The sequence below is a fragment of the Diuraphis noxia genome, unplaced genomic scaffold (assembly GCF_037042655.1).
Source record: "Diuraphis noxia isolate RWA-SAM2 unplaced genomic scaffold, SU_Dnox_SAM2 contig0001, whole genome shotgun sequence".
Lineage (NCBI taxonomy): Eukaryota > Metazoa > Arthropoda > Insecta > Hemiptera > Aphididae > Diuraphis > Diuraphis noxia.
The window spans coordinates 2,285,658-2,307,783 of record NW_028301711.1 but is presented as its reverse complement, the minus strand read 5'-3'; the positions used below and the strand labels follow the sequence as shown (position 1 = coordinate 2,307,783).

Below are 22,126 nucleotides of genomic sequence, written 5' to 3'. Positions count from 1 at the left end.
TGTTCACCGGAGGAATAAAATCGAAGTACTGTACAGACTTCAGATGCCTATTAGGCGTTAGCACTACCTGTGGTGTATGCGCCCTGCACTGTTCGCTTAATGTTATTATACCCACACCCCTTAATTGTAAATTCTTAGCGTTATCCCACTGATCGCAAGTGACAGCCACGTCGTCCAACGTGTTTATTATATAAATCCATTTTTTATTATATTTTAACTTATTGTAAATGCTACGTGATAATTCCAAGTATTTTATTGCGCAGGTTGACGGCACCACCGTTGGTTTCATAAATAATTCAATTTCACAAGGTAGTCACTGTGGACCCTATACACAACGGTTGTGTTTCGGGACACATAGTTATGCTTGTTAGCTCTCTACATTTCATTAAATGTGTTACGGAAATCGTTAGATAGTACTCGTGTGTTTTTGAAATGGCCATACAGGGTGATTGATTAAGCGTAAAACACTCATTATCTCAAAAAGTATGCACTTTTTTCAATTTTTTTTTTTTTCAAAATTTTAGATTTACGCTGTTCTAGAATTATATAACTATTTAATATTTTTCACCCTTATATTTATTAGGTAAACCACCATCAACTTTTGATTTTCAAATGGCAACCCATACTGAAAATTTCATAATTTAGTAAGGCTTTTTTTCTTATGAATTATCACGTTTAAATTTTCATTTTTCGTTTATCCGTTGACGAGATACAACTCCTCAAAGTTGGGGTGTTTTGGAAGGTGTTTGTGTGTAAATGTGTTATATCTACCGCGAAAATTAGAATTTGTATGCCCTAGGGTAAAAAATATTACATTTTTCAGATCAATTCAATAAGTACCTAATGTAAACGTAAGTTGGGCCCATAAATGTATTTTATAATGCCAATTTAGTAGGGTTAGCATATGTAGATCACCCCATTAAGTAGCGGCACATAAGTTTGCGGCACTGGTCATAATAATAATACTTATCAGTTACAAAGACCAGAAGCTATAAGTAATAAATTCGATATTGTTCAACCACAAGGTATATCGGCGATAAATGATAATCTTTGTACCTACTCACTACAATGACGTATTTTCATATCATACATAATGTATTATCAGACCATTAATAACAGCCGTATTACGTATTTTCACATCAGCTGTTATTTGTATTATTATGTGCACGATTACAGATATCATAGTTCATGGTTACATGATATGAAATTATACCCAATACTTGGTTATCGTGAAGCACATGGCAATACGTTGAGTATATTCTGATAAACGGTTATGTTATAAACTTTTAAGATTATAAGCACGATGTGATTATAAGATTGAATAATTATTGAATTGGCTCGAATCGAGTCGTTAATGTTAATAAAGTTTTACTGTTTAATATTTATCATTTTTAAGTGTTTAAATTTTAATAATGCACTTATTAGGTTATAATAAAGTTCAAGTTTAATATAAACATTATACAAAGTTCTTGAATAAATCTTTTCTTATCTACCACATATTGTATTTTATTTAATAATTTAATTAAATAAGAAATTACCTAAATTGGTTAATCACATGAAAATTGGATACTTGACGAGTAGGTACATAATATAAATAATATTATGTACAATTTGTTGGTAAGTTTTACTAGTTAGTAGTTTCTACAATTAAATAAATAATACAATGCATATAGGTATCATTAAGTTAAAACATTTTTATTTCAGTTTAATCATTTATACATCTACAATTGTTGTTTAAATGTATTTCATACACATAATATATTATGATTTCAAATCGCAATTTGAATATACCATAATTAAATCTACTATCACATACAAGTTGGGATATTCTTCATGCTAAAATGATATTCATACTCCTATTTCTAATTACAATTAAAAATACCAATATTTTGGTAACAGTGAAAAAAATAAATATAAATATTGTCTCACATATTGGATTTAAATATGACTACAAAATAAATTAAGTAAGTATAAATTTGTTTAACTGTAATATTATTTAATTATTATAATGACAAATAAATTGTTTAGGTGTAATCTATGGTGTAATCAAGTTAATAATTGCAAGAAGTGGAAAAAAATCTATTTGGACAACTAACGTCACATAACCAATGAAATTATTGAAAGCTAAAAATTTTGCTAGTGTTAATGTTTTATAATTTGTATGTTATTTTATAATTAATTTAAGTGAGGTGACAACATTAATCATTACAACTTAAAAGATAAATGTATCTTGTGTTTAACACACATACCTACACATATTGTGTAAATTGCGTAAAGCAAATAAAAAAAAAAAAATAATAATAGTTATTAGGTATGAGATTAATTATTATTATACATACATATAATATGTATATTATACATGTATATAAATTACTACTAAGTAATGGCTCAATATAAATTCTTTCTGTCAATGATTGGTGTTGTCATTAAATAGTAATTTGTACTAAATTCGAGTTAAAATATTATTAACAGCATTTTAAAAATTTTACTTTTGTTTTAAGTCTGCGGTTATTGGAAATTTGGTTTCAATTTTTTGAATACATGTTATATCTTTACTCATATTTTGCAAAACTGCAAAACGAAAATTTTGATTTAACTGTATCATCATTTTGGAATAGATTTTTCATAGTCCTGGGCTTATAAATGAAAGTAAAATTTTTTAATGGTTCATAATATTAACAGTGACGCTGAAGTCCTAAAATTTAGTTAAGCGAAAAATATTTTAAAAGGCAACAATATCTAAATATCAGCCTTAATATTGTACTTGTAAGGGGGGGGGAGTATAATTTACTAACCTAACCTACAAAACAAAATATTGATGTTTAATTTTATGTAATTTTGAATTATAACTACACATTTTATGTACTCTTCATACAAACCAAGACATCCAAAAGACGAGTTTTTCTCAATTATTAATACAGAAACTTATCTTTTTTGAGGCAGGATTAAGATCATTAATACGCACAAAATATAAATCATTATTTTTACGCACTAACCAATTACCCATTTAGGTTAAAATAGCTAGTTGAATATTTATCATAGGGTTCAGCGTCACTGAAAATTGTTATAAAATAAGGGACAATTGGTCATGAATAAAATTAGTTAAGAGCCAATTTATTTATCATAGGTAATGTAAAATTTACCTGTTTAAAATCTTATTTAAATTTGTTAGTATAGTTTATTCAGAATTGTAAATTGAGTGTACAACGATTAAATAAATATGAACTAACTAGTATTTTTATAGTATTAGTATAAAAAGTTGATGGTTGATCATTAAGTTTATGAATGTTATTAGTGTTGTTATACATATTAAATATTATTAATTTTCTTTGTACAGCTTGACGCTTGTTCATAACATCTTGTAAATTATTATTTATTATTTCATATGCATACACTGCAACTTTATTATATTGTTAGGTACTCGTATGCACAACCATATAAGTGTTACTTAAAATCAATTTAAGTGTCGCCTAAGCACAGTTTATATAATGTCGCCTACGTCTTCACTTACGTGCAATATATGTAAAAAAGTTTTTGGTTACCATCGGAATTTAGTAGCACACAGAAAGAAGTGCGGCAGTGGAATCTTTGTAGAAAATATCAATAAAAAATCAATAAAATGCCCAGACAATAAATGTGGACAATTATTCAGCGGATATGCATTGCTACGAAAACATGTTGAAGAATACCACAAAATCGTTTTAACAAAAGAACATGTTTTAAAGCTCTAAATGGTAGGTAAAATAGGTAGTAATAATATCTTATTTATCGAATAGATCTTTTAGAGTCATGATTATATCACCTTTTATTTTTATTATTCATTAATGATGTTGGTCTTATATTTAAATATTGCAAGTATCTATTAATTGTAGAACATTTAAAAATGTATATACCACTAAGGGATATGAATGAATCAATTCTTTATTTAAAATCATTAGAAGATATATTAAACAATAAATCTTTTAAATAAAAGTTCTCTCTTTTATTATAATATTGATAATGGTTAATGGAGATTTTATATTATACCTAATACCTACTAATAATGTATACTGTATAGTGTGAAAACCATTATTTAATTAAGCTGCTGTTTAATTGTCTAGGTAGGTAGTGTAAATATAGTATCTAAGATACATTGACAGGTAATCATAATTCATAGGGCTCTATGGAGTCTAATGATTATGCTAAGTAGGTATAATGTATGTAATATGCGCTTTCTTATAATTAATGTTATTATTGGTATATTAAATGACTACAGTGTAATTTAAACTGAGAATAAAATATAATAATAATAATTAATATGTATGGTCATTTGAATTATGGATGTGTAATATTTTTCGTTCAATTCCTACTGCTGGAGTATTTTTAAAACTTTGTTTAATTTCAATTTTTTCACGTTCAGTGGTAATACTTTGAAGTTGAGATTAATAATTATTTTTTTTTGTTATAAGTTGAAGCTGTTTTTATCAATTTTTTTTTATTTTTTTTTTTTATCAATTTAGCTGTTTTTATCGATTTTTTTATTGGAAGGCTCTATGCTGAACGAAAAATATTACACATCCATAATTCAAATGACCATACATATTAATTATTATTTTATTATTATTATATTTTATTCTCAGTTTAAATTACACTGTAGTCCAGTATGGTAAAGTATTTGAGTAAATAGTATATTCCTTAATTATTATATGAATATATGGTAATAATCCTTACTTGTTTTTACTTACTTTGTTTTTAAATATTTATTTTTAAAAATGAGCGGGTAATGTATTATATGATATGATTATATGATAATATGATAATAATCCTTACTTTCTGATTGCTCGCTGAATTTTGCTCTTGATCCTCTCGTGGGATTACATGTGACAAGACGTGATAGTCCAATAATCCAATAACTTATAATATGTATGTATAACAATAAATGTTATTGTCGGAAGTATATACACTGATAATCATTTATCACCATATCTTCAGTATCGAATTTATTACTTGTAACTTCTGGTCTTTATAAGCGATAAGTAAAATAAGTAAAATCAATAATATCATAACCAGTCGTACTATTAGCGTGGGGGAGAACTTGTGCAACATAATGGGGTATTTTGGGGCACAACTTAGGCTTAACTATCGTACTTACTGAATTGATTTGAATAGTTTATTATTTTTTACGCTGGAGCACAAAAATCCTAATAACTGCAGTCTGCAGTGTTGACTAGGTATAACGCATTTACACACAAACACCTCCCAAAACACCCCAACTTTGAGGAGTTGTATCTCGTCAACGGATAAACGAAAAATGAAAATTTAAACGTGATAATTCATAAGAAAAAAAGCCTTACTAAATTATGAAATTTTCAGTATGGGTTGCCATTTGAAAATCAAAAGTTGATGGTGGTTTACCTAATAAATATAAGGGTGAAAAATATTAAATAATTATATAATTCTAGAACAGCGTAAATCTAAAATTTTGAAAAAAAAAAATTTGAAAAAAGTGAATACTTTTTGAGATAATGAGTGTTTTACGCTTAATCAATCACTATATTCGAATTCGGGTGTGAGATGCATATATGTAGAGTTTCTTTTCGTACCGTCAGTGGTATTATATGATATAGCGTTGGTTCTACTGGGTTTAATAACGAAATTACTAATTCGAATATGAGAGTTCCATTCATGTATGCAATAGCTAATTTTGAAATTTAATTTAATTCATAGAGAGATATGTAATTTACATCAAACAGTAATTTCAGCTTCCTGGGCAGATTTAATAGTATGTCCCGCAGCTGCATTCTTAATTCTCTAGTAGATACATCTAAATGTATAATACCATTTTGTGCTGCCGATATTATTTCACCTACCATGTCCGTTTCGAATACTTATTGTTGGATTAATAACAATAATGTTGTTATTAAATTCGTTATTATTATTCATATTTCCAACATGTCTATTTGATACCATACACGTTTTAAACTGATTTCGAAGTTGCTACATGTTATATTTAAACCTTTGATTTGGATTTCCATTCCCTGTGCGTCTTTAAAAGCAAAAACATTATTTGTTAATTTTAATATACTAGTTTGCTTATCAACTATTTTACTATTTTGAAGCTCCCGAATTTGCGTATTATACATATCTCCGCCCTCGTTGTCTAATGTTCCGAATAAAGTTTTCTGAATATGACCTACTAAATTGATCAGTCCCCTTTTTTCACGTTTATTTATTTCTTCCATATCTATAGACTGTAATAGGTATTGAACTTTTTTCTGTTAATTTATTGCAACAATGACGCGGAAGTTGATACAGTGCGCCGATATTAGGCGGACTGTTCGTTGTTGAATCAAGACTAATTTTATGGTGTCACATTATTTTATTATACAATATATTACAAAATAATGGTTTCACAATTTTAGTAGGGGAAGTGTGAATCCGGGCCGCGCGGTTGGCTAAATGAAGTGAGCCGTGGCGGGCGGTATCAGGCCTACAGAGGCACGATTTCGATATATATATAATTACAATAAGGAACGAGCTCAAAATACCTTCACGGTCTTACATAACCGAATGTGGAGCACCCGGTGATCTGGATCGACGGTTGATGCAGTTTGTCACGTTATTAGGGATGCGCAAATATCATCGATATTACAGTATGATATTATCGAATTTTTATACCGATACATCGACATAATATCGATGCGTATATGTAATATCGATATATTCATCTATTTTTTTCTAAGTTATTTCTCAGACATGCCTTGATACAGATTACAGGCTTTAATAGATTTATAATTATCTCGGTTGTCACCGTTGTCGGTCACCACTTCACCAGGACAGTGTATACGTATATATGTATGTATTTGCGAGTTGCGACTCGCTGTGAATATTATAAACAATATTAGCATACCCGTAAGTCACTCACTCGGGCCATTCGACGATTATTTTTCAATAAAATTCAGCACCTCGGTCCACAGTAAACACCGACATGTCGATATTTATCGATAGTCGTAAGCACTCGTAAAGTCGTAACTCTGAATAGACTACCTATGAAAAATAGGTATTAAATATAATTTGCTCTGTGGCTCTGTTAATCTGTCGTTTGTCGTCAAGAACTCAAGAGTCAGTTATTAATTTATAACGTGACGTTATACGTTCAACAGCACTTGGAGATGGGCGTCGCGGCGATCGGCTTCAAAACGTCGAATGAGCTGCTTTGGCAACTTGCGGCAATCGTCTAGTCTCTGGTTCTGGTCATCAATGTCTGTGTATTATACTATGTTGACGACTGAAATGATGTTAAAATACTGATAACTGTTCGGCAAATGCACCGGTATTTATACCTATCGGGTGACCTTTTCATGGGTTACATTGGTTCCTGATTGGTTGGTTTGACGAGTCATTACCGCACATTTGCTTAGTTATTGCCGTTAGCTCGGTGCGGTTTTCCTTCGTCATAATATTGATCCTTGCTTACCTGACAACCTATCATTCGTCGTAGTGTGGTTATTGTCGAATTAGATGTCAAATGTGTTGGCCCTGAGAAGGGCCGTTTTATGTGGTGACGGCTGCTCCGTTACAAAGTTAACGCAAATTAACCACATGTGGTGTTAGTAGTATATATACATAAAATATATGAAATCAGAATGGACACCTCGGCCGCCCAAAAAACAGTCCACCATATTGAATGCAAGCACCAGTATAATCGTACTACCTATTATTTTAAATCAACTCGATCAAATAACCGACTACCTTAAACCGATTTTAATGTTAATAAATCAGCGACACTCGAAGAAGTAATTTAAATAACCAAAGGAATTCATACTGAATTAATCACAAAGCACATACCGAAGAACAAACAATGCTTTATAAACCAGATAAAATTACTCGCAACTGAACAACTTGCAATCAAATGGTTGGAAAAGCTGAATAACTCGGTAAAAGTAAGACAATTTAACATACTCATTTACACAGTTGATGATATGATTAGTTTATTATTTTAGAATAACATCGATGCCTTTGACGTTGAGATGCTACAACCGTCACCCCAAGATACGGAAGTATGTCTCCATTGATGACATATGACGAAAACGATTTTTCAGTCACGGGTAATTTAAAAATTAAAATTGTAAAAAAAAATTTCTCATGTTAACCGTTATTACCCTCCCTGGTTCTCCAATACTCTAAAGCATTTAATTTTCTAAAAAAAAAAAAAAATAGCTCATAAAATATATAAACAATCTCCTCCAAATTTAAATTATAACCAGTTCTCTAATTTACGTGCTCGGTGGTGTAAAGTTGTAAACAAATCCGACTATATGAAATTTATTCAAAGAACACAAAGCTCTATTGATTCCGATCCAAAAACGTTTTGGAAATATATTAATAACAGACGATCTAATTCTACTATCTTGCATAATAATCAAACTGTCTTTAGAAGAGATAAAGTCGTTGATTGCTTTGCAAACTATTATTCCACTCTATATCAAAACTTAAATTCTACGCCAAATATATCTGTTGATGATAAATTTACAAAAGATGAAAAAATAAAAGTTGATTTAAATACCTGTGTAATTACGCCAAGTGTTATTTATAATGAATTAAATTGCTTAAAGTCTACTACTAGTCTAGGTCCCCATAATATTTCAAACGTTTTCTTTAATAACTGCAAATTTGTTTTGTATATTCCTTTGTTATATTTATTCAATATGTCACTCAGATCCGGAGTTTATCCTGATAAATGGAAAGTTTCTTATGTACTGCCTATCTCTAAAGGGGGTGATATTAGCTTAGTTACTAATTATCATCCTATTTCGATAAATTCCATTATTCCTAAAATGTTTGAAACTATTGTACATAAAAAAAGTTTTCCTTTATTTAAGCACATTATCGCTGATGTTCAACATGGCTTCATACCAGGTAAATTAACCACTACCAACTTATTAGTTTTCCAAAATTACGCCCTACAAGCATTCAAATCTGGTTTTCAGGTTGATGTCATATTTACTGATTTCTCAATAGCGTTTGATAAAGTTGATCATAATGTACTTAGTTCAAAGTTATATAATCTAAGTATACGCGATCCTTTTCACTCTTGGTTAGTTTCCTTTATACCTGGTAGGCAGCAATATGTAAAATGTAAAAATTTCAAGTCATTATTTGAAATTAACTCTGGTGTTCCACAGGGATCACATTTAGCTCCGTTATTATTTAATTTATTCATTAATGATGTCGAATTTACAAACTCTAATACGTTACATTATGCAGATGATATGAAAATGTATCGCATGGTTTCATCTCCAAACGTGTTGCTTCAGGATGACCTGAATCGTCTTACTAATTGGTGTAGTCTAAATAATTTATTTTTAAACATTAATAAATGTAAAATTATGACCTTTTAAAAATTCGTAACCCAATTTCGTATAATTATCGTTTAAATAACATCTTACTTGATCGAGTTTTTCTATTCAAAGATTTGGGAATTTATTTTGACCCATCCGTCTCATGTAATGATCATTATATTTATATCCAAAATAAAGCTTGGGCCTCAATTTTAGGCTTCATAAATCGCAGCTGTAAAGGCTTTAACAATCAGCTAGCGTTAAAATCTCTCTACTGTTCCTTTGTCAGGTCAGTATTGGACTATGGTTCTACTGTGTGGTGTCCAAACTCAACAGGTGCTATAAAAGCTATCGTTTCAATTCAAAACCGTTTTTTTAAGAATTAAACAATTAAAATGTGGTATTAAACGCATTCCTCACTCATCTTATCGCCCACTATTATCATACTTGAGACTAGAAACGCTTGAAAATAGAAGGAAAAGATTAGACTTATGCTTTCTTTATAAACTAACGAATGGGGATATTAATTGCCGTGAATTGCTTTCTTCCTTAAACTTCAATGTTCCACATCGTAGTACTAGACAGATGAACACTTTTTATGTTCCACTCCAGCGTTCTAATTATGGTCAAAATGCCCCTATAAATAGAATAATGCAATTTGTAAACCATTTAAGTGTTGATCTTTTTTCTTGTAAGTCAATAGATGTTTTCAATTATTACCTAAATAGTTTTTTGGGTAATTAAATTTTACAATATATGTCCTCTGCATTACATTAAGTTTTTTTATTATTAAATATTTTTATATTATTTATATTATTCAATATTTTCTTGTGAATTATTTTGGCTATAAATGTTCAAAACTCATGTATTATAATTTAACCTATCTTACTATTTTTACATTTTTTCTCACAGAAACTGTAATCTCAATATATTATTGTAAGCTTTAGACGTAAGTTTGTAATTGTAACTGGGTACACCCGTCTAAATATTCAAATAAATAAATAAATAAATGAATATTTATATTTCAAGAGAATAAATTAATAAAAAAGCATATTTTTCGCATATTTTATTATGATTTTTAAAGAATATTGCAAGAATATTTTCAGCTTTTTTAGAGAATATTAGCATCTTATTTTGGCTATTTTAAAAGAATATAATTCCGGCTCCTAGTTATAACACTATTAGTAATAAAAATAATTTAAAATTGGTTCATTGGTAATAAATAATAATATATATAAGTAGATTTTAAGTATTATATTATTATTTAAAAAAAGGGCAGGTCATATCTTGTTCTGCATTTAATTGTACTCAAAGGTATACAAAAGAAGTTTCCTTTCACGGGCGAGTCCAAAAAATTATCAACTATTCTTAATTTAATTTAATATAAACTACTTTACTGCTATTTATTTAAAGTTTTCCAAAAGATGATGAATTAAAAAAAATGTATCCATGTTATGTGAAGGTATAATTTTACACCAAGCAAACTATCTAAACTTTGTTCTAAGCATTTTACCAATGACTGCTATGATATTAGTCCTTGGAGTTCTCAGAAGAAATTGAAAAATACCTTCAATATTTGTTTTTCCTACTCATTTGAATAAAAATAAAAACCAAGAAAACTGCCAACAAACAGACAATACAATATAATATCAAAAAACACCAATGTTTCATTAGAGTAGGTATAATTTTTTTTTTTAATAAATGAAAATTTTTTTAGTTACCTACATCAAAAGTTTATTTTTACAAAACTAAATCAACATTTTGGTGACTTTACAGAGGATGATATGATAATACCTGAGAATAGTAAAAAAAATTAGAGCTTATTTGTGCATAATTCAAAACTAAATAGTATTTAAGAATAAAATCATATTTATAGTCGTTTAATGGTATGATATTGTACTACGTATTTCGTAACTTTTATTGAATGTGAGACCCTAGAAATTATATTAGCTATTATAAATATATTATGTTCATATGTATGTAGAGATTAGAGTTTAATAATTATATTTTAAGTAATAACTAAATATTAAACAATCAATTATACCTATAAGAGAAGTGCAACAGACAGTTGTACCTATCTAAGTTAGTTAATTTAGGTATTAATTATTTATCGGGATAACAGGATAGCCACTGCCCACTGCTATATTATACAATATTACTATAATAGACAATACGTCAATAATATTATATCATTCAAATAATGAGCGTCAAAAGATTGCAATAGCGTTGGCTATATTCTATACGACGAGTGTACGAATTACGAATATGACGGTATTGCCCAAATGTGACGTCACACAGTGACAGATGGCGTCAATAAATTTACAGTACCTACGTCTATTAAATAGTTTATATGGTCAAAGGTATATATAATATAGATAATAAAATGTATTATTTAATATTTAACAATAAGTACCTGGAATATTTTGATTAGAAAGTTAGACGTTGGATTTTTTTTGGATTTCGAACTATTTTGAAATTCAAATTAATCATAAAATGTCGAACTTTTTATTTGATTTTGATTTTGTTTGACTTTCGAATTAAAAAAAAAAATTCTCGAAATACGAATATTTTGATCCACCTTTATATCCACTGTATAGGTATAAGAATATGAAATTTAATCACTAGTGAAGTAAGAAATAACTTGTTTTTAGTTTATGTAATACTATATAAAATATTTCATTTCATCATAGTTATTTCAAAGAAAATAGCGCTTTTTTTGATCTTCCATGGGTGTTGACATTCTTAGAAAAATCTATAGTCTCTGATTTTTCTATATTTTTTTTATAACTTCATATTGAACTGATTCGATGTTCACAGGTCGGGTTAATGACTAGACGCAGAGATTTCCGCGAATATTTGGACCGGAAAGGCGTCCTGGACAAATTGACCGAAATTTTTATGGATCAGCTAGAGTGTCCCATCATGAATTTTCCTAACCCAGAGTAAACAATGAATTTTAAAAATCACATGATTTATCTGTTACCATTATTTACGCCAAAGATCCAATGGTCTTAAATTTACATATATTGTAAATAATTATAATAACTGATATCGATGTTGTTTATGTATATAGATACACTAGGAAGATGTTAGTCATCCCGAATCCGGACGAAGAAAAAATATCGGAAATCCAGACGAAACTTAACGACGCTATTTCGTTCAAGGGTTTCCTGAAATCAGAAAACGACAGTTTGAGAGCAGTATTCAAAACAATTGGCAGTGTTATAACAACCGAAAAGATTAGTTGAGTATATAAATGCGTCATTATTGTCGAACACGTACCAATCGTACATTATTTTTCTGGGGTTCATATAGTTATAGTGGGATAATAAATATTTTATTTAACATAAGACAGGGCTGCAAGTAGATCACTTTTTACACTTTTTGTCACTAATTATAGAAATTCCTCACTTTTATCACTTTTTCTAGAAATTTAATTAAATTTTTTAATTGAATCATTGACAAGCAAATATGAGATTTTAAAAATTGTATTTCAATATTCTTAAAAATATGTAGTTTAAAATTTAAATGTTTCTTTTGTGGTCACACTGTTAATTTCCGTGGACTTTCTTTCTTATTGTTTATCACTTTATCAGTTTATCCTAACATTCCTATAACCAGTAACCGTAAATTGAAATTCAAAATTATTCATTATGATTTTTAGTTAATTATTAACTAAAAATCAAAATAAAACAGTATGGTTCCTATATTAGTTATATTATTAATATTATTATTATTATTATTATTAATAATATTGTTTAGTTTTACATTTTTAATGTTTAAATGGTTTTTTTGTTGAAAAAATGGGTAAATGCAAATTAAGTGCGTTTGGTTTGAAAAAGAGGATGGCCAAGGTTTTAAAAAGTAAAAGAATGGGCTAAGCGGCTTGACAATGGCGTATTTTGTTTTGTGTGCAGTGCTACGTATTTCGCTAAAAGGATTCCAGGGTTTAACTCAGCATGCTTCAACGTTAAAACATAAACAGCAGTGTAAAGATAAATAAAATCCGAAACAACTACGATTAACTTCTGTAAGTTCGCAACAAATTTCATCCACTTCTACTAATTCAGATACATTATATTCAAGTTTACATTTGTATAATATCAGTGACAGAGCTGTGGTTGCCGAAATCGTTTGGGCACTTAAATGTGTAGCTAGTAACTACTCGTTTGCTTCTTGTAATGACATAGTTGATGTATTTAAAACAATGTTTCTCGATTCTTTACCTAAAGGGTTTTCGTTAAGTAGAGAGAAATTAATATATCTTATAACAGATGCTTTGGGGTCTTTTTTTAAAAGTCAACTTATTAAAGATTTAAATGGTGTTTATTATAGTCTTATTTATGATGAAACTACTAACTCTAAAGGCAAAAAAGAACTGTGAGTATTAATACGTTATTATTCCAAAGAAATAGGAAAAATAGTTTCCCAATATTTGAAAACATTTTTTATTGGTAAAGCAACAGCAATAATTTTTTTCGAAAAATTAGTTCTAGCTCTTGATAACTCACATTTACCACTGTCAAATATTTTGATGCTTGGATCAGATGGTCCTAATGTTAATAAAGCAGTTTATAGAAAAACAAACAAGCAACTATTACTTTGTAGGGAAAAAAGTTTAATTGAGTACATGCAATATACATATAGTACACAATGCATATTTAAAAGGTTTAAGTAAATTTGGAGAAGATGCATCAGATTTGATTTTGTTAATTTATCATTATTTTGATTGATTTCCATCCCATTGGGAGGAATTTGTAAGCATCTTAAACCTAACCTACGATCTTGAACTACCTACAATTATCAAACATGTCACTTCTAGATGGTTAACATTACAAAATGCAGCTGAAAGACTATTACAATACTGGAAAGGAATTGAAAAATATTTTTTAACGTTTATACCAAAAGAAAAACAAGCTATTTTAAGTACCAGGAGTTACCAAAAAATTAGAAGTTTATTAATTATACCTACAATAAAATGTGAGGTTTTATTTGTTTGCTCTAGTGCAAAAGTGTTTACCAAGTTTACAGGTCATATGCAAAAAGAAGAACCTTTAGTTCATATCATGTATAGTGAATTGTGTGATTTTATTAAAACATTATTGGGAAAAATTTGTAAATTAAATGAAATACCAAAATCATTTTCTGATATTAATATTGATGATATTTTTACAAAAGAAAAACTTCTGCCTGTTAAAAATATAGATGTTAATGATGAAATACAAAATTAATTAAAAGAAAAAAAAAATAGTGAAAAAGATATTTTACTTTAAAAAAAAAAAATATTCAAGGACACTATATTGCAGCTTCTAAACACATACTTAATGCATCGTCATTAACTAAACCTATTTTGAAAATTTACGTTGCATACATCCTTCTGAAAGGTGCTCAGACCAAAGTTGTAATGATATAATAAAACTTGCTAGACAATTGCCCATAAATATAGATACAGATTTATTACTTGACGAATGGAGATTACTACAACTTGAAAAAGATACTAAAGGATCTGCTGACTACCGAATTGATTTATACTGGCAACAATATTTTGATAAAAAATCCATTGCTAAAGAAGAAAAATATCCAAATGTTGTGAAAGTGATTAAAGCTGCTCTCTCGTTAATACATGGGACTGCTGACGTAGAGAGAAGTTTTTCTTTTTCTGGTCGAATACTTACTGAAGATCGAGCCACAATCTCTGAAAGAACTTTAAATTCTTTATTGACAGTAAAAGATACATTAATGCATTAAAACAATAAACCACATTTGGTTTTAATTACCAAAGAATTGATTACAATGGAAAGGGGAGCATACAGACATTATCAAGATTATTTAAATGAACTAGAAGAGATTAAAATGCAGAATGAAAAATTTAAAGCAGAAAAAAAATTGAAAAAATAGCAGTAGCTAAAATCCAAAAAGAATTATCAAATGAACAAAAATTAATTGAAATCAATAAAAACAATTTGAAAAAAAAGAGAAGAGAAATCTTTAAAGCGAGAAGCTGCAAATAAGTTATTTTATGAAGCAAATAAACGGTTAAAAATAACGTTAGAGAACAAAAATCTTGAGGAAGTTGAATTAGCACATGCAATGTTAGAAGGTGTGAACTAAGTAAGAAAAGAAGAAGAAATAAAAAAAACAGGCTGATGCTATTCAAAAGGAAATCGAAAAAAAAATCATTATTACTATCTAATTTTGAAAAAATAAGGAATAATTAAAGTATGATGTTATTATATATTATTTAATGATAAGTATTATTGTTTTGTTTATTATTATGGGTGTCGCGGTAAAAGGAGCGCGCATTATAAGAGCGAGGTCATTTGGTCAGGAACAATTTAATCGCGATACATAAATAGCGTTGGTTAATCAGTTCGCTTGTGCCGTTTGAAATTTACACATGTGCGATAAACTGATAAATGTATTATAAATTATTAAATTTATTTTATTTAATTTTATTAATTATTTAATTAATATTATACGCCATGGTGTTGATGTATGTGTTAAGCCAAAAAGGTGAAAATTTATTAGTACACAATCAGTTTATTCATCGAAAAGAAAAGACTATTAATGAAAAAATTATATGGCAATTTAATGACTACAAGAAATTAAGTTGTCGTGGTCGTGTTCACACCAAAGGTGAAAGTGTCATTAAATACATTGATCATAATACCCATGTACCAGATATCACAAAACTTAAAGGAATGTAAAGAATTTATCAATGAAGTAAAAGAAGTCGCTAAAACGTCACAACTAACTACACATGCTGTTATTGGAGTAGTTACAGCTAAAGTATGTATACAAACTATGTATTGAATTTTAAATACCTAAAATAATGTAAAAAAAATATTGATAAAAATGCAAATATTATTTTTTTAAACTATTTAGACTGATATAAATATTGCTAGTCAACTACCACCAATCAACCAATTAAAACGAATAGTACTACATGTCTATACTCTGTTCCAAAAGAGAACGGTCACTTTTGCGCATACGACTGACAGCTGCGGCAGTGCTGAGGCCAAATTTCCCCCTCCTTGCTAGCCGACGATACTCGAAGACATTGACGAACCTGTACGATTAAGGTACGGTTTCCTAGACGCGACCGGTCTCGGCGACAGGTCGCCGCGATCGGTCGCTACGACCTGTCGTTGGTGCGTGCTGGTTTCCCAGGCGCGACTGGTCGCCGAGACCAACAATTAGTCTACATTATATTTTGTATCGTCTCAGTGTTCTCGCCGTGAAGACGTATTTTGTGTTTTATTATTTTTTAGTTGCAATATGAGTATCACTAATATAATAACTAATAATAATAAAATTATATTACTCTTACTTGAAGAAGAAGAAGAAGATGATGAATTATTAATTACACGTTATAAAAAGAGACAAAAAGTGAATGACTTATTTATCAATAGAAAAACAGAGGGATTCTTTGAAATTTTAATAAATAGACATTTGTCGAATGACCAAACGAAATTTCGCGAGTTTTTCCGTGTTAACAAAATACAATTCGATTACTTGTTATCACTTGTTGAGGTAGAATTATCGAAAGAACCATACAATCGAGTGAAAGAACCAATTACAGCTTCAGAAAAATTGGCAGTTACTTTAAGGTGAGCTACTAGTATAATATAAACTTGTCATACGTATTTGTATCAATCATCATTAGTTACCTAACTTATAAAGTTATACATAATGTTATATATTAGACATTAAGTTTTTGTGGTTATACAATTTTACCGTATATAAATATTTGATAAAGACGTGCTCATTGTTTGTTGTAAATTGTAATGGTTTTACTAAATACCGTAATAAAATAATTTAAAATAAATATATGTATCAATATCATTCACTTTTTATAGGTATATGGCTACTGGAGAATCATTTCGATCGCTGTCATTTGGTTTTCGAATATGTCACGACTATATTAGCATAATAGTAAAGCAAACTTTAACAGTTTTAAAACATAAACTAGTTCCAATTTTTTTGCCAGACCCACGCCAAATTCACGCCAAATTGATTTTAAAAAAAAGGCTGAAGAATTTTGTTATAAATGGAACTTTCCTAACTGTATACTTGGTATTGATGGTAAACATATACGTATACGGTGTCTACAGAATTCGGGATCTTTATACTACAATTACAAAGATTTTTTTTCTATTGTACTTTTGGCGATGGTTGATGCCAATTATAAATTTGTGATTGTTGATATCGGTTCCTACGGAAAGGAAGGAGACAGTAGTATTTTCCTTAAATCTGACATAGGGCAGCGAATTTTAAACGGATCATTTGGATTTCCAGAAGAAAGCTTTCTCCCCGGTTCTAATATTGTAGTTCCACACGTAATTGTAGGTGACGAAGCGTTTCGTTTACACACTCATATAATGAAACCATATTCTAAAAAATCAAGTAGAGAAGATGTATCAAAAAAAACATTTAATTATAGACTAAGCCGAGCAAGGCGTGTCACCGAAAATGCGTTTGGGTTGTTAAGTCAAGTGTTTCGAGTTTTTTATCAGCCTATAAATGTTCAAACTACAACATGTGATAATTTAATATGGGTGTCATGTTGTTTACATAATATGCTGAGAGACGGATACTTGGAAAAAAATAATAAACCATTTTATGAATACGACTGTGAACAAACTGCACCAACCAACAATATGTTGGAAATCAGTGCAGGAGGTGGATTTTTTAACATGGAAGGATTCAAGGTGAGAGATCAATTTAAACATTTTTTCAACAACGAAGGTGCATTAAACTGGTAGATGTTTACATATTTTTAGTGAAAAATAATATTTAAATACTGTTTGATAAAAAAATTGTCCTTTGTATTTTACTAGGTATCAAATAAATATTACATGAAAAATGTATTAATTACTTTAACATGTATTTTTTAAAATTGTTATAGTCTACTCGACATATTTTTTGTAAGAACTAAATTCATTAAATAAAAAAAAGTATTATGCTTATGTGCTTTTTAAATACATAGTTTAAATTAAAACTATTTGTATCTTATTTTTACCTTATATCTAGTTGTCGAAAGGTGCTAATGACAATGAAGAAGTATTTGCAATTGATGTTTGAAATAAGTCAGGTGAAGCGGAGGGCGTGACTTGAGTATGTGGCATTATATTGTATGATACTGGCGACGGTGTACTTTGAGTATCTGTCATCGAGTATGATATTGCAGGTGACGGCGTACCAGAATTAGAAAACTCAAGGTTATAATTTGGTTGAATTGGGTAGAAAGCTGGTATTGTTTGATGTGAATGATCACCATATTTGTCTTCAAGTTCATTTACCATATTTAATGCTCTGAATTTAGCTTCTTTTATAGCTATTCTGGGTAATTTTTTAACACTTAAAGCTACACTTTTAAAAAACAAATCAATTTCGTCATCTTCATTTCTTTTATTTTCAGCATCTAAAAGAAGCTGGTTCTGCTCTTCAATTTTTTTAATGGTCTTATTTCTTTCTTCTGCCTTTTTTGATAACAACATTGGTAGTTTGCTTGTTTTAAAACGAGCTTGCTTTTTTTTAAAAAGACGTTCTGGAGAATTTCGATCTTGGAGAGGGTGGTCCACTTGTTCCTCTGTAAATGAAGGCCCAGACAATTCTTCATCTTGGACTGGTGAAATGACCGAATCTCTGCCAATATTCAAAGTGTCAATAGTTCCTTCTTCACTATGTGATCCCATGTTGCTCTCAGAACTATAAACAAATTATTTATAAATATTTAATTTTCAAACAAATAATTTATTTTTATATAGGTACCTTCGTTCATTTTCGACAGAGTTTAAAAATGACACACGGTCTGCCAAAGGCCAATGTTTTTTTGCTGAGCTTGCAGATCCAGTACATAATTTTCTTTTACAGCGATTGTGGGTATCCCGTATGTATTTCCACTTTTTTTTACAATCTTCGACTGAAAAATAATACATGTATCGTGTATTTATAAAATAGAATTTAAAACACTCAGTATCTGTACTTTTGTGACACTTAGTTGTATAGCTTTTGTTAAATATTCATAGACCTAATAATATAATAATAATATTATATAATATATTATTAGGTCTGTGCAAATATTTTTGTGTTATTCCCAATACAATGTATAATAATACGTCAAATTTAATGTGTATTAATAGATATTATTATTATTTTTATCTGACAATATCAAAAATAAACCAATCAAAGAATTGTGTAATATATGATTATAAAATAATACAATATTGTCCACACGTTTTTTTTAAATATATTGGAAATTATAATGAATAATCATAATGTTTGTAGTTTAGTCATTGATTAAATATACGTAATATATGTATATTTAATCAATGGTAGAGTTACTCCCCAACAAATTTGCTACAAGAACATATATCTAAAATTGTTTGTCTAATGTGCTAAATTATTTAATTATTTCAACAATATTTTATTTTATACTTACCAGATTTTCCTATTGTGTTGGCGATATCAATCCAAATTTCATCCTTGTAAATTGTGTTTTTATATTTTGGATGCGCAAGATCGTAAATAACAGAATTTTTTTGAATCACTTCAATTAATTTTTCTTCTTCTTCGGCAGAAAAAGTTAATTTTGCCATATTGTCGCAGGCGACGGTCGCGATACACTGCTTTCAGACCGGTGCTGTCGCTGGTCGCGCCGAAAAAAGTTGGTCGCAGCGCGACGGTCGCGTTTGGGAAACCAGTCAATATAAAATACATATAAACAGTGGGAGAGAGACCGTCGCGTCTAGGAAACCGTACCTTTAGCGGTACGCACGACTGCTATTGTAATTAGCAGGGTTGGGATTTTATAGCACTTAAAATTGCATAAATATGCGCTATAATATGACCTTAACTATCGCTAAATATGCGCTAAAAATATGCAATAAAAACAACAAAATATGCAAAAAAAATGGAAATTTATTAATTAATCACTTACAAATTTGAAGTTATTATAGGTAGTTACTTAAGTTAATTATCGCTAAATATGCGCTAAAAATGTAACACGTGAGTAGGTACTGACTACAGGCACACGAGACAACTAGGTACCTATATAAAATGAATTGACTATAGTCTATAATACAACGTTGATAATCGGCGATTAATAATCGCAGTAGAAATCGACAAAAAAAAAACCCAACAAAATTAGCAGATAACAAAAATTAGAACCAAATACCTAAAACTAAATTATCGTAGTATTATATTATACCTATATATTAACGCTGTACGGCATTGCATCATAGTAATCGGCCTATTTACTTAATCTATAGGTACATTTACAATTTATTTGATAATTCAATTGAGAAAAATCTAAAAACATGTTTACTAAAATATAATTTCATAACATTTTGACAGATTTTGATTCAAAAACAGGTAAAAATGCAAAAAAATCTCAAAAAACCCAAAAAAAGCAGTAAAAACTAAAAAATCGTAAAATATGCAAAAAAAAGCGAAATAAAATTTTTAATTTGAGTTCTCTGTATCATGAAACACATTTTTAGCTTACTCTGCTATTTTTTAAGCATCTCATAAGAAATATGCAAATGCTATAAAATCCCAACCCTGGTAATTAGTAATCACCGTATTAGTAATGCGACTAATGTGCTATACCCGCATACCGCGATTGCGTCGTAACTTTTAAGAAAAATTAGTTAAAATACAAATACTAGGAATGTTTTTAAATACTTTTTTTATTTTACTATTCTACTAATCAGTTCGCTAATTAATATAATTTATTTAATTAATTTAAGTTGGATTCCAAACATTTATGAACGAATAAATATTATAAATAAAATACTATAACTTTAAAAAATAAATAAAAAATGTGACAACTGACGAATAATTCGTGTTTGAATTTTTCAAAATTATTTTATTTTCAAATACAAATACGCCCAAGACAGTATTTAAATACATTTATTCAAATACTTTACAACACTGTAGATCTATCACTTAGCAATTTTTGTCAAAGAACATTTTTCATTAAATCTTAACACTCATATTTTAGACAAAAGTAATAAGATTAATGAAAGATCATAATAACACAAACATGATGTAGGTAATAGTCAATTAATAATTATAATCGTACAAATATAATATAAACATATAAAAAAAAAAAATAATACAATCACAACAATCATAGTAAAAAATAACAATAAAAATATAATATTAATCATAGTAAAAAAATAATAATAAAAATATGATATTAATTATTGTAAAAAAATAATAATACATAGTTTACAAATTTATTTACTCGTCTGAAAGAGGTCTGACGTCGTTATCTGAGTCCGAGTCATCGGTAGCCACAGTTAAAACACTATTACGACCTTGCTTCGCGTACTCAAATCCCATAGATTTTAATAATCTATACATTGAGGTACGAGAGAAAGAGGGTAGGTCATCGTCTTCATTAACAACTTGAAATATTTTGTCTAACGTCGGGAACTCACGGTCGTTCCAAAATCGATGTACCTTCCGTCGTATTGCATATTTATCAAAATCATCCACCTTATCCTTCAAGTTTTGAAATGTTTTAGTTCTGTTAGGAGATGAAATTGATTTGGACCGTTTGTACTCTTGACCGTTTGATAAATAGTTCCAACGCCAATTCCCAGTTCTTCTGACAACTCTTTTTTAAGGTGAACCATTTTAGCCTCAGGGTTTCGAGTAAGATGGTGTTTGTATGCATTAATGATCATTTTTTTTTTGGTCAGACGACACAAACTGAAATTATAAAAATTGGTTAACTAATAGTACCTAAAATTTTATTTATTTTAAAATTAATAAAACATAATAAAAATATGCAA

The 22,126-nt window shown here is 29.0% G+C and overlaps 1 protein-coding gene and 2 pseudogenes across 2 annotated transcripts in view; 2 read left to right on the top strand and 1 right to left on the bottom strand.

The window, feature by feature from the left end:
* The window catches only part of LOC149059276 (uncharacterized), a 282,105-nt pseudogene that overhangs the window by 110,054 nt on the left and 149,925 nt on the right, over window positions 1-22,126 (top strand). The window contains exon 6 of the transcript XR_016190914.1: window positions 18,161-18,187. The product of XR_016190914.1 is annotated as an uncharacterized LOC149059276 (transcript). The remainder of the gene's footprint in view (window positions 1-18,160; window positions 18,188-22,126) is intronic.
* Window positions 16,543-18,151, top strand: LOC149059289 (uncharacterized; annotated as a pseudogene).
* LOC149059288 (uncharacterized) lies at window positions 18,299-19,921 on the bottom strand. The gene is made up of 3 exons (XM_089218079.1): window positions 19,765-19,921; window positions 19,095-19,245; window positions 18,299-19,031 (listed from the first exon to the last, which is right to left on the bottom strand). The coding sequence occupies exons 1-3, from the start codon at window positions 19,919-19,921 to the stop codon at window positions 18,350-18,352; spliced, it is 990 nt and encodes a 329-aa protein (XP_089074205.1). The 3' UTR covers window positions 18,299-18,349.

Coding starts and splice junctions, on each gene's coding strand:
- LOC149059288 (XM_089218079.1), bottom strand. CDS start 19,921: ATGGCAAAATTAACTTTTTCTGCCGAAGAAGAAGAAAAATTAATTGAA. Junction 19,246..19,764: donor CAACACAATAGGAAAATCTG/GTAAGTATAAAA, acceptor ATTATTTTTCAG/TCGAAGATTGTAAAAAAAAG. Junction 19,032..19,094: donor TCTGTCGAAAATGAACGAAG/GTACCTATATAA, acceptor ATTTGTTTATAG/TTCTGAGAGCAACATGGGAT.